Below are 13,714 nucleotides of genomic sequence, written 5' to 3'. Positions count from 1 at the left end.
GCAACATCAGAAAGAAGCAGTATGAGAAGCTAGAAAAGTGTCAGGGCCTGAAAGAGAACCTGGAAAAGCGGTGGAATGAGAAAGGCAAAGTGGCTCAAGTGGTGATCCCTTGGTTAGGAGAGTGGCTCCATCAGATCCTAGGAAAAACATTAGCGCTCTCTCTGTACAGTGATTGGGGACAGCTAGCACAGAACACACAAACTTTAAAGCGCCACGCCAACGACAACAAAAAAAAGTTAAAATCTGACAGAACTGACAGGTTTTGGACTAGCCCTCATGGGGGATTTTCACGGTTTTCTTTGTTTTCAAAAGCATTTCCTGAACAGCCAAAATAGTAAGATACGAGCCAGCCTCCCTACTCACTTGCACACTATTTTGGCAGTTAGACTTAGCAACTGCCGTTCAGGAAATGCTTTTGAAAACAAAGCAAACTCTGAGAAACCCCCATGAGGAGATGGATCAGTCCAAAACCTGTCGGTTCTGTCAGTCCTTTAAACCAGATCCAAAATGTATAGAGGGTAAGGCAGATCGAGTTGTCTCAGGGCTGTGTACTTTAATTATGAAAAAAAAAAACTAAAAAAATTTTTTAGATGATGTTCTCTGCAGGTCTTCGGGAACAAAGAAAATGTATGTCTGCCGGTTGAGGAAAACTAAAAGTTTTGTTTGGTTTCTCTAGGTCAACAGACTATGGAACAACGTATGAGAAGTTTAATGAAAAGGTGGGGCTGAAGACTGTCCTCAGCTACCTCTACGTAAGCCCCACCAATAAGAGAAAGGTGAGGGAGCATGTGGTCTTATATAATTCTTTGCTTTCCCATGATCCTGGCTTATAACTGGGGTGTGTATATGTGCCTTAATGATGTATTTCTATAATGTCCATGGCTTGAAAAATGTCCTTTCAAAATGACTCTTCTCCCCATTTTTAAATGGTTCCTCTGCACTCCTTCTGGTCTCTGGGAAGATTGTTACCCAATCAGGAAAGTAAAAATAACCCTGCAAATTTAGCCCAGGCCCAGTAACCCCCCCGCCAAAAATGCACACACCTAAAAGGACATCCTAAGGACGTCCTAAGTGAAAATAAACTAATGAGAAAAACAATTGTATTTATCCTCCACCTCCTAAAAAATGTCTTTTTTAGATATCCCACAGTTTTATTTTATTTTTTAATCTAGTTTTTTAGTTTTTACTGTTTCATTGTCTCTACTCGAGACTTATTCCAGAGCTCAAATCTGTGAGTTATTGACCCTTTTTATCTCTTTCCTGCTCCAGGAAGCCATTTACTGACAGGAAAGTATTTTAAGGCTGTAATTACTTATCAGTGCGGGTTATGCTATAGTCTGAACTGATCCCGACCTGGACAGAAAGTGTCACTTGCATACCTAAAGTTTAACTCTCTCAGGCAGAGAAGGGAAAAAAAGGAACACAGCCTAGTTATCTGTGTGCAAGGCACTGGGCATACACGTCTAGCTCATCATGTCACATGTCACCTCAGGTATACTTTAACCTCCTTGTCACCCTCTTCCCATGTTGCAGAGTAGGACAGTGGAGCAGCTCATGTTGCAGAGTAGCACAGTGGAGCAGCCCATGTTGCAGAGTAGGACAGTGGAGCAGTGTATGTAATAGTTACCTGCTTCAGCGCTGCGCTGGGTCTCATTTATTCTTCCCACCAGTCTTACACTCTACACTGCACACCTCCGCCTCTCAATCATGTGACGTGCATCAGGAGCCAGAGGTATACCAGAGGTGTAAAGCGTGTGGATGCTGGAAACAGAAAAGACCTGAAGCAGCGCTGGAACAGGTAAATATCACATTGCCCCGCTGCAGAAGGGGGAGAAGGAGTGGTCATTTTATAGCTCCCACCCCTGCCTTCTGCTGTCATGGGGGCTATAGTTATGCCACTGGCCATGAGGCAGTATGGTGCTGTAAACACTATGGCTAACATGCTTCCTTGTTAAAATAAGGATAAAAGCAATAATACAGGTATATTGCATTAGATCACCATTTTAAGATACTTTAACCAAAGTATAAATAGGCTAACACGTTCGGATCAGTGAATAATAGCGCACAGCGCCTATACATAAAAATGGCGCCGCATTAAAAAGATATGTTTATCGCTATTTATCATTAGTACTGCATAATGATGGCGCACAGCGAAAAAAGAAGAAAAACGGCACACACTAACGTTATTTATCAATAGTGCCGTTCATGTGCCAAACAGCAGACGTTATTGTGCACAGTAACGTTATTTATCAATAGCGCCCTACATGAGCCAACCTGCAGAAGTTTTTTAACTGCAAAACAGTGAATGGATTTAATGGAACACTAGGGTTATGCACCACCAGGGGGTGCTTAGGGTTAGGCACCACCAGGGGGGTGCTTAGGTTTAGGCACCACCAGGGGGGTGCTTAGGGTTAGGCACCACCTGGGGGGTGCTTAGGGTTAGGCACCACCTGGGGGGTGGTTAGGGTTAGGCACCACCTGGGGGGTGCTTAGGGTTAGGCACTACCAGGGGGGTGGTTAGGGTTAGGCACCACCAGGGGGTGCTTAGGGTTAGGCACCACCAGGGGGGTGCTTAGGTTTAGGCACCACCAGGGGGGTGCTTAGGGTTAGGCACCACCAGGGGGGTGCTTAGGTTTAGGCAGCACCAGGGGGTCTTAGGTTTAGGGATAAGTACAGAGAGGGTTTTGTGTGTTAACGCTAAATAACAATGAGGCTTTAACGTTAAATAGCGATAAGCGTCAAACTGATTAGCGGCAACACCGTGCGCCATTATTCGCAGGCGCCATTTTCACATGGACCCCACACGTTAAGCAGTAATTGGAGGATGGAAAGAATACTCATACCAAATCTGTTAAGGCCTTGTTATTTGTACGAGAAAAAGTCCTTTGTTGGAGCTCAACAGGTAAATGAATTGCTTCTCGACACACACACACATATATATATATATATATATATATATATATATCACGAAACTGGCAAAAACAAGCTCTCTGGATCTCGGTCATCATAGTTTTCCCCTTTGTTTTGTTTTTGGCAAGGAACGAATACAAAACCTCACAGCTGTGGCCACTACTAATCTATAGAAGACCAAAAGCCCTTAGAACCTTGAGATTAAAGCTTTGTCAAGAACAATATTTTGAGGGATTGTTAAAGTTTTGAGTAATTTGGATTTGAGAAATCCGAGTTTTTTGCCAGATCCACTCTTGCCTTAATGAGCACATCTTTGGCTGCTACAAGATCCTTTTGATAAAAGTTGTTTGGAATAGAAATTGCATTATTGAGGATTACAAGCTTGGATTTTTACCAAAGTAATTTTTGCTTTTAAAATAAGGATTTGCATTTCCACGAAAAAAATCTATCATTTTACAAAACACCTTTATGCAAAGTGAAAACTTACACGTGTATTCTTATTTGGATTGTTTTTAATGTATTTGAGGAAAATGGGTTCTTCTCCTGCCCATGCAAATATTTTTGTCTTTGCCCAAAAATATAAAACCTTTTCAAAAATTAAGCCAAAATTAAACTGGCAAAAGTTACTGTCAGGCTTGTCTAGTCAATAACTATAGGTCAGGCTGTATGCTCATATGACTGACCTATAGCCCAGCCCGTAACACCTGCGGGAACTCCTACCTATAAATATACTACAATGCACCCTGCAGGTAGAATCAACTTTATTCGCCAAGTACGGCGGGCACCGTACCCGGAATTTTTTGTGGACAAACGGCAATTGGCATACAACATCAACAAGGTACAGATGGTAGCGTACAGACTCGAACGAGCGGCCTTTCCATGCCAGTTCACGGAGGGTGTCTCCGTGAACAGCCGGAGAGCCGCCGATCGCGGCTCGCCGGCAAAATGTAAACACGCGGAGAAGAAATCCCCGCTGTTTACATCACACGGCGCTGCTGCGCAGCAGCGCCGTGACGTAGATCGGCAATCCCCGGCCTCTGATTGGCCGGGGATCGCCGGCATCTGATAGGCAGAAGCCTATCCTATCAGGCGCAGGACAGATATCCGTCCTGTGCCGCTTGGAGGGTAAGGGAGAGGGAGGGAAAGCCGGGGAGGGCGGAAAGCGTTCCGGAGGGGGGCTTTGAAGAGCCCCCCCGGAAAGTGCGGGTAGCCGGTGGCGATCAGACCCCCCCAGCAGGACATCCCCCTAGTGGGGAAAAAAGGGGGGAAGTCTGATCACCCTGGCTATTCCCTGATCGGTGCTGCGGGCTGGAGAGTCCACGCAGCACCGATCAGAAGAAAATCCCCTGGTCCTTAAGTGGTCAACCAAGTTTGGAGTTTGACTTTTACATTAGGAGAAAGGTCATTTGCCCTGTTAGTTTGTATCTCTCTTAATTATTTATCTTAATAGTGCTCTGTGACGCTAATTGGACTGAGGTTCCACTCCCTGGAATCTCAGTAGGGAGGTGAAAAACCCCCATTTTCCAGGTTGAGAGGAACCCTAGACAAAATAACTAGTACTCCGTCACAGTAGAGTAAGAGATATATACTTCACACAACTCAGGGAAGAATGGTTCCAGACAGATGTTTAAGATATTATTCCTAATTTCTAGCTCTTATAGTAAATAATGACCTCTTAATTTACTTCAAGTTCATGTCAAAACGTTTAGTTTTTGACTATTCTGACGGTCTTAGATATTTTTAGCCAAGTAGGTATAAAGTATGTACAGTAGAAGTTTCATAAGATTTAAATAGAGTCTATGTTAAAAATCTGAAGGGCGTTTGTTAAGTAATGGATACTCGTGCTATTGCAGATTTCTACGGAAGATGACGCTATTTGAAATGCGTGTTTACTTTAGCCACTATACGTATATGTATCTTCTATTTGGATGTCTTGATGATTAAAGAGTTATAGTACTAATTTTTTTCTTAATATAAATCTGTGCATAATATTTGGTGATTACAAAACTTCCGTGTTTCTGTATTGTTGTATTACTGAAAATTTCATATGTTGAGCTTGACTCTTTTTACAGGATATGTTCATATATATGGAATTGTATACTTTCAATGATTACTGTTTTATTGCTTGTTAAATGTCTTTTAAAAAACTCCAAAAATAAAATATTGAAATTGATCAAGTTTATACGCTGTCTGTGCTCGCTTGCTGAAGCATTGAAAAGGCAAAGTTAATCCCAATTATTGAGTGAAGATACAGTACTATGGAACACTTTATATGCCCGAGTATGACTAAATCTGATAAAATAACTTCTGCTCTATTAAACTACTTTCCCAACAACTGGTCCCTTGGAGTTTACTGTAAAAGGATTCTACTGTACTCGAAATAGCAGTCCCCTGGTAATCCTTATAAACCCTTTGTTATAGGTACAGGACCAATAAGTGGACATTTGTGGATACACTTTGGCAGTTGGTGCTGTCCGTTGTTTTTTTTTTTAAGCCTGCCAGCAGTAAAGATGCACTGTGGCAAATTGCCGCACTGCTACCGTAGCCTAAGGAAAAGCTATGGGGAAGTTTATACTTCCCACGTTGCGGTACGCTGCGCTGGAAATGCCCAATTTAACGCTAGCGCAGAACTATGTTACCGTGCGGCATCCGCAACAACCTCCGTCGTTCTGCGTCGGACCGGAAGTCGTGTTAGTTTATGCCATCGCTGGGATTTTTAAAAAGTTGGCGGCACGCGCATGCACGGAAGCATTTTTTTACAATGCACTTCCGTGCACTTCCGCATACCCGAGGCAGGAAGTGACCTCAAGTGCGTGTCACTTCCTGCTTGGAAGATTGCCAGACAGGAAACACTGTGTACTAACGCAGTGCTCGCTGAAGGCCTGTTTCTGGCGGTGCAATGCGGTGCCACGGGCACGACGCGCTGCATCGCCGATGACAAAAAACTGTGTGAAACCAGCCTCAGGGTCACGATGGATCAAACCTGTACGATTTACACGGTGAGTATCAATCTTTTCTTGATCTATGTTCTATTTATTAATTTCTCACTTTGCAATGTCTGGATCCCCCCCCTTTTCACTGTCTTTTAGTAAAGTTTTACTGTAATAATCAACTTTCTATTACTTTGCACAGTGTAATATTTGGCCTCTCTGCCACCTTACAGGATGGTGCGACTAGTCTCTAGACTAAAAGAAACAAACCTTTTTTCTCCCCTCAGAATAATAATAATAAAAAAATGATAGTTCAGACATAAATACAGGTGTTGGAACCGTGGCATTAATTCTGAAAATTATTTGAACAGCAGAAGGAAGTCAGGGAAATTAGATGCGCTAGTCTCCCTCGGGGCAGATATTTATACCTAATTAGAACAACAAGTTCCTGGATGTTATTCAACTCAGGAAACGTCTAACATAAAGAATGAAAAGCTCGGCGGAAGGGGAAAAAAAATCAGAAGTTTATTGCAACCTTGCTTCGTTGCAACGCTCTATTAGCATTTAAATGTACACTGCGCCGACAAACATGCTGATAATGAATCCAAATAAAGTGAAAATGAGAAGCACAGCGGCTGTCTGCTGCAGGATATATAGACGTGACTAGGCCGCAGCCTGCCTGGAAGCCGTCTGCTGCAGGATATACAGATGTAACTAGGCCGCAGCCTGCCTGTGAGTTTCGCTCTCCGAGTTTAAAACTTTTCCCGTGAGGTGACTGCAGTCAGGCACATGACACAGCATGACGTTGATCGAGAGGCCCCCTGACCTGTCCAACCAGTTAGATTAAAATTACTCCCTCATTTATTGTTAAAAAGACACCCATAAATTATTTACTGGGGCAGAAAATCAATTAGTTCTTGTATCGATTCAGTCACTCTGATTAGATTAAAGCATTGGCGGAGATAAAATATGCTAAGGTTGAGATGATGGAACGCTTCTGCTGCAGCTAAAGAAGGTGGCCGAGGAAAAAAAATGTATTTATTTTTCTTAACTGTTTGCCATACATGGAGTTTTCTCATCTGTGTCTCAGAACATAATGAACATCTGCTCACTTTAAGCTGTCACAGAGCGAGGTACTTGCCCATAGGACAACAGTATTGGTGTAAAAAATATTTGTGTATTACTGGGATTTGATAAAACGCAAGTTTGAAGCCAATTGAGTGTCTCCTTCGTATTTACTACATTGAACCGTGTGTGGAGTGGTGACCCACAGAGGGATTGTGCACCGGCAACATAGACCTGACTAGGCCTATTCCACAGGGACTCGCTGCAGTTTGCTTGTTGTAAAAAATATTTGGGCCTGTTAATTTTTATCTTTAGTCACATAAATAGTTTAGAGGGGCGGACTGTGTGATCTTAAGCCTTGCTCTATACTGAAAACTGATTGCAGAGAAGATATTATTTCGCATTTGATGGCCTTTTCTAAACCCAGACTGTTCTTTACCTATCAGTTTATCTAATATTTTTTCTATTCTAATTAGGAACATTTTAACCGTGACAAGTTGTAGAATACATTTTGGTGTGTTTTAAATCTTGGACCCCCGTCACATGAAAAAATAGATTGATAATTTTAAAAATTACTTTTAATGTTGGATAGAGTTTGTCCCAAACTTGGGAAAGTTTTAGCAAAACTACATGAGACATGGTAACATTTTAACCAAGATAAGTAGTAGAATAGATTTTAGGGTGTTTTAAGGTTGAGGCCCATGTCTTGTGTATTCTCTTTAGTGACAAACTGAATCAAAAGCAATAACATTTTCGTATATTCTGTACCAAAATAAAAGACTTGTAAAATGAAAATAAAGTGACAGAATATAAAAGAAAATGTTTGTCACCATAGAAACTTGGCTTTTTAAATATGAATGCCATGAGGGTATATCACTGTTATTTTTGCAAATAAGGGCTTGTACTCATCAATGGTGTACTATGAGAAAGCAAAAAAAAAAAAAAAAACACAAAAAGAAAGACGCATTATTTACAAATATGATATTTGTCACCATACATTGTACTAGGAGTATAATCTAAATGTAATAACCAGGATGAATAAGCAAATAAAATGTGTGGATTTACGGTAACTGTTTATTGTAAAGTTATAATAGAAGTAATGGAGAAATAGTCTGTTTGCTCTTTTCTCTTTAAAATGCATAGAAAATAATGTAATTATTCACCCACTAAAAGCCTAATTTGTCCTAAAAAATATAAACAATATATAGATCATTTAGGTGCGATAAGTAGTAATACAGTTTTAAGCGAATGAATGGGAGCAGTGCTAAACATAGCAGGTGGAGTAATAATGATTCAAAAGATAGTAATAGTAATAAGGAGTTGCTTTGCCATTTGTGCAGTTAATCTTATTTACCGATGTCTGCATACGACACAGATCCCTATCGTGTACTGTATGTACATTTTTTTATGCTCTCCTTTTAAATGTATTACGTTTGACTTCTATTTTGCACATCTACGGTATTTTATGTTGTCTTTGTCTCCTGCACTACACTTCTGCTTCATTCTACACACATACCCACACCTGGATTCCAGAAGTGCATTAATTAAATATTATCCCCTTTAATTCATAAATAAATAAATAATAAATAATAGCTGGCATGCAGCTGATCATTTCATTCTGTATACCAATCTTTTGTACTGGATCTTAATGTATTTACTCATAGCTCGGTAGCTCAAGAGTTGCACTTTTATTGCCTAGTTCAAGTGTATTGTTCTAATTTTATTAAGGGGGCCATACATTAGCCGACCAATCGACCATCTAATTCGATTATTATAATCAAATTGGATGAAAATTGGTGCTTCCAAGTGCATGCCCGACCGATAAAGCTACCAATTTCGGGACAGAAATTGGCCGCACGGTCGGTCGCGCATGCTGGAAAATTTCGGGCTAAAGTTGGTTGGTCGGGTGCGCGGCGGGACGGTGGCCAAATTGCGAACGAGCGACGAGACGACAAAACACCCCCCCCCCACACTGCCGCCGCAATGTATATATGTATGTAGTGTAGTGCATTTATACATTACCTGTCTGGTGTCAGCCTCCACGCGGTTTCCGTCCATCTCACCGGCAGGGCATAGCGTCTGATGTCAGACGCTATGCGCCGCTAGCGTGTATGCGGCTTACCCAGCAAGATGGACGGACACCGTTTGGAAGCTGCTACAGGACAGTTAATGTATAAATACACTACACTACATACATTTATACATTTTGGGGGCAGCGGCGGGCAGATGCGGTGGCTTAGCCGATTCCCTGATGATTTCATGCTGAAATCGGATGGGAATCGGCCTGTAGTGTATGGGCAGATTTGACTAGAGACAAATTTATCTCTAATCAGATTCTATTAGAGATAAATTTGTCTCTTGGTCGAATCTGCCCAAATTCGTTCTAATGTATGGCCACTTTGTAGCTAAGTGGAACAATCAACATATCTCTATAAAGCACAACAGGCAAATATTTGACTATCAACTGTTCAACCATTAATTGTCTCAACCACGTCATTTACAAGCCTATAAAGTCAGACCATGACTCGGAGCTAAATCTGTTGCATCATCAACAAATATAATTCTGCAGATAATGCCTATTGTCACAGGATTTCTATATGTGGCTGCTGGATTTTGCTGATGTGGGACTATTGGTAATGTTATATTTCCAATATTTTACTGTTGGCTTGTCTATCACCTAAAGGCACATTACAACATAATGCACATCCAACCGCACAACACGACCAATTGCACAAGTTGTTCACACGACAAGTACGTACACCCCCCAACCGACTAAACAACCAACTCACTTAAAGAGACACTGAAGCAAAAAAAAAGTTATGATCCAATGATTTGTATGTGTAAGTACAGCGTTCCCGCACTCGATTTCCCGCTCAATTCCCGGCCGCTCGATTATTTCCGGCATGTTCAATTCGTGTTCGGATGGATGGTTAGGTCGATTCGGCATACTTTACATGAGAATCGACCTAACAATCATCGAAACGCGATCGGAAATGCTCGGAAATAATCAAGTGGCCGGGAAACGAGCGGGTAATCGAGTGCCGGAACGCACCGTGTGTATCCAGCATAAGAAAAAAACCAGCAGCAGAGATACAAGTCTAATATGGTTTCCAGTAAAGGAAGAGCTAAGAAACTCCAGTTGTTATGTATGCAAAATTAGCCATTAAGCTCCACGACTTTCAAAGTCTCAGAGAACTCTGCCAGACACTTGAGATAATAAGCTTTAAAAGACAATGGCTACCATTCATAAAGCATTCCCACATGCGGAAATGCTGAAAACAGCTGACTTTACCGACCACTTTGGCAAAATCTCCATTCATAAAGGCTTTTTCAGCATGAAAAGCTGACATTCCCGTGCAGAGAGATAAATTTCCACCTTGTGCGGTGATTATCTAGATTTATCCAGAAAAAGTAACAAAATGTCCATTCATAAACATTAGAGCAAGCGGTATGCGGACGTGGATTAGCGCTCCCTCATGCGGAATACATGTAAGTGAATGGGACAGACCTCCAGTCCCAAGCAGCAGCAGAGAGAGCAGCGCACTGAGGAACTCAGCCAGCTTCTCTGTTTTCGCAAGCCTACCGACAACCTACCGACTTTTTGGGAAAATCTCTGCACTTGTATTGCAACAGGCAACATTTTTATGAATGACCACCCAGAAGTCTAAAATACCGACAGCTATGTTTTCACGCACTGATTCTCATTACCGACAAGACTTTTATGAATGATATCCAATGTATCTTTTTTTTCCCTCTGCAGGGAAGATTTTCCAGAGCAGTCTAGTGAACTTTTGAACCCATTTAGACTGCTAAGTAGTGTCTAAACTGTAAATATTAGAGACTGATGCAATGTTATAAAAAACACTAACTGAAAATAAAAATATTAGAATATTTTCTTTGCTACTAAAATTCTTGTAATTATCCATATTACACAACCAATTCATGATACCATATTTTTTTTCCGCTTCAGTGTCTCTATAAATACTATGCGTGCAAGCTAAATGACAATCTGCACATCATGTCCACATTCCAAAAACAACAAAGTTGATTAAAAGACTTGTACTCACATGGCCAACCTACATGAAAGTTGGGCAGATTGATGCATCGGTTGGATCTGGTAAACAACCTGTTATCATTTGGTAATCTGGTTGTTTGTCAGCCATACACACACCCAACTTCCAACAGACCAAGTTTAGAAGACACTTGGGCAGAATGTTGGGACGTGTGTATGATGAGCCTTAAGACTAACTATCCTCCCAAAGCCAAACCCTATTTATTCGCCAAACATGCTAACCTCTCGCATTTCCCTATCTATACGCCTAATACTTACCCCCCCTCCCCAGCATTTCTCTGTCTATTTGCCTAACACTTACACCCCCCCCCCCCTCCAGCATTCCCCTATCCATACACCTAACACCAAGGGCTGGGTTCCACCTAGCCAGCATGTGTCTCACAGGACACACGCCGGCACTTCTAGTGATGCAAGTACACATCTGAATTGCTTAGCCTGGCCATGCATCGCTATAGGGATTTGGACGCATGCTGCAGAAAATGCAGCATGCCGTCTAGAATCACGTTTGCATACAATCTGGACGGCAAGCCATTGTACACATAGACAGCAGTTTCCCATGTGTGACTCCTGCAGGGAAATGCTGCCAATTCATCCCTAGTAGAAACTGGCCCTAACCCCCCTTCCCTGGCATACCCCTGTCTCCAGGGGCGTAACAATAGACCCTGCAAGGGATGCATCTGCAGGGGGCCCAGAAGCAGTAGGGGGCCCCATAGGGGGAGAAGTTTGTTTCCCCTGTCCTTAGAGACAACTGACAACTAAGGGCATGGAGAGAAAAAACTTTCTGCACTCTGCACAATTGTTCTACTGACTGCATCTACTCAGCCACTGATAAGGAATCATACAAAGTTTGGTAGACAAAGATTTGTAGACAGCCCCTAATCCGTGTTCAGCAGTGTCGCCCCCACCCAAAGTTTGGCAGGGGGGCCCAGTGAGCTCTAGTTACACCACTGCCTGTCTCTATGCCTAATACTAACTTCCCTTACCTGTCATTCCCCTATCTAGATGCCCCCCCCTACCCTATACCCTAGTACTAAAGCTCTAACTGGAAGTGCTGTGAGTGAGGCTGCCTCTCCTATCATCCTCCCACCTTTCAAGGAGGGAGAAGGACTGTGACACAGACAGTCACCACAGCAGCTGGCCTGGGTACAATGAGGAGGAGCCACCGCCTCCTCTGAAGGTCGTCAGATCAGATCATCAGAGCCTTTATTTGGGGGGGGGGGGGGGGGGGGCTATTGGGTTTCATCCCAGTAATGTTTCCTTCACACAAACAGTCTAGAACTGACCCTGGTAAATACATTCAAGGAAAATTCATAAGCTACTTTTAATTGTGCTCAATGTGACATGCTGTGCTATAGTTTTACCCTGATCCAATTGGCTGGAAAAATCAATGTGTATGGCCTTATTTAGGTACTCACCTCTTCCTGCACTATCACCAAATCTGCTCCCATTCAGCAGACCAACCCACCCCCCATTAGATGCACACAAGCTCTGATTGTGCAGTCTGTTATAGTGAATGTCTTATTTAGACACTCATTACAGTGGATGCGTTTGAGATTAGAGGGGCGGACTGTGTAATCTCTGTCACTGCTGCCCTTTGCCGGTCTTCCTCATTCCAATACGACCCCTTTAATATCTTCACACTATGTACTGAATGCTCATTAGCCATTGCTGGATTAGCTGCAGTTCTGTGGTGGGGAATGTGTTAGCAGCTCCTAATGAATCCACTACTGTGGTGAATAATTACCGCTACTAGTTTACAGATAGGCCCTAATAAGGGGAGGGAGAGATGAGCAGCTTGCTTTGTTGCCTTTTACAGCCGGGGAAATATAATTGCAAGTTACAGTAACAATAATCACTGGATCTAGAAATTAAAGAATAATTATAAAAACAACACATTTTATTACTTGCAGAAAAAAGAATTGGTATAGGGAGCACTGGGGCTAGTTACAAATTGCAAAATGTATTAATTAAATAAGTAAGAGAAAGCTACAAACAACAAACTTCATTCACACATTCCCCCTTAAAAACAGATCCTGGACATGGCCCATGGATCTAATGAGGTGACCCGCAGTTCCACCAGGAGTGCACTCCTATCAAAAAAGCAAAACTGACATGTCAAATAGATATTCTTCAGGCCCCAAGAAAGCAGCTGGTCAGGTAGGGAGGCAAAACCCAGAAGCAAGCAAAGGGAAGCAGATTCTTCTGCACCAGCCTCTGTTAAGGCTCAACCCGTGTGCTGTACTTTGGAGTAGCACGCCTCTATGTAGTTAGCATATACGCCCTCATTACAGACACAAATAACTAGTGTCTAACCTCCAGTTCTTCATGTGCATAGAGCTTTTGATGAAGCCCCAAAAGAAAACTCACATGACCCCAGGATGGCTAATATGCATGCATCTCTAGTCCAGTAAGGCCTCTTTCACATCAGGACGTTGCGTTTTAGGGGACGTTAAGGTCGCATAACGTGCCTCTAACGCAACGCCTGGTGGTGTTGAAGGACGCCAGATTTAGCCGCATTATGTGGCTCTTGGTGTGCCTTTTTTGTTCTATAGTCTGCAGAGACCACGTGATCGGAACACTCCGCATCACGTGGTCCCGCCAGCCAATAAGCGGCCGCTCCAGGAAGTAAACACTGCAGTGCAGTGAATATTAATTAGCCATGTGGCTAAACACAACAGCGGACTCTCCCCTCCTCCTCTCCTTCATTAATAAAACGGAAAAAAACCCATTACTGAGC

At 42.5% G+C, this 13,714-nt stretch overlaps 1 protein-coding gene across 1 annotated transcript in view; it reads left to right on the top strand.

Moving 5' to 3' along the window:
- LOC137534197 (VPS10 domain-containing receptor SorCS3-like) overlaps positions 1–13,714 on the top strand; it is an 872,207-nt gene that overhangs the window by 279,409 nt on the left and 579,084 nt on the right. The window contains exon 3 of the mRNA XM_068255595.1: positions 677–776. Within this exon, the coding sequence (XP_068111696.1) occupies positions 677–776 (100 nt within the window). The remainder of the gene's footprint in view (positions 1–676; positions 777–13,714) is intronic.

This window comes from Hyperolius riggenbachi, chromosome 10, assembly GCF_040937935.1.
Source record: "Hyperolius riggenbachi isolate aHypRig1 chromosome 10, aHypRig1.pri, whole genome shotgun sequence".
Classification (NCBI taxonomy): Eukaryota; Metazoa; Chordata; class Amphibia; order Anura; family Hyperoliidae; genus Hyperolius; species Hyperolius riggenbachi.
The sequence above is the reverse complement of the archived record's forward strand: the minus strand, read 5'-3'. Positions and strand labels throughout refer to the sequence as shown.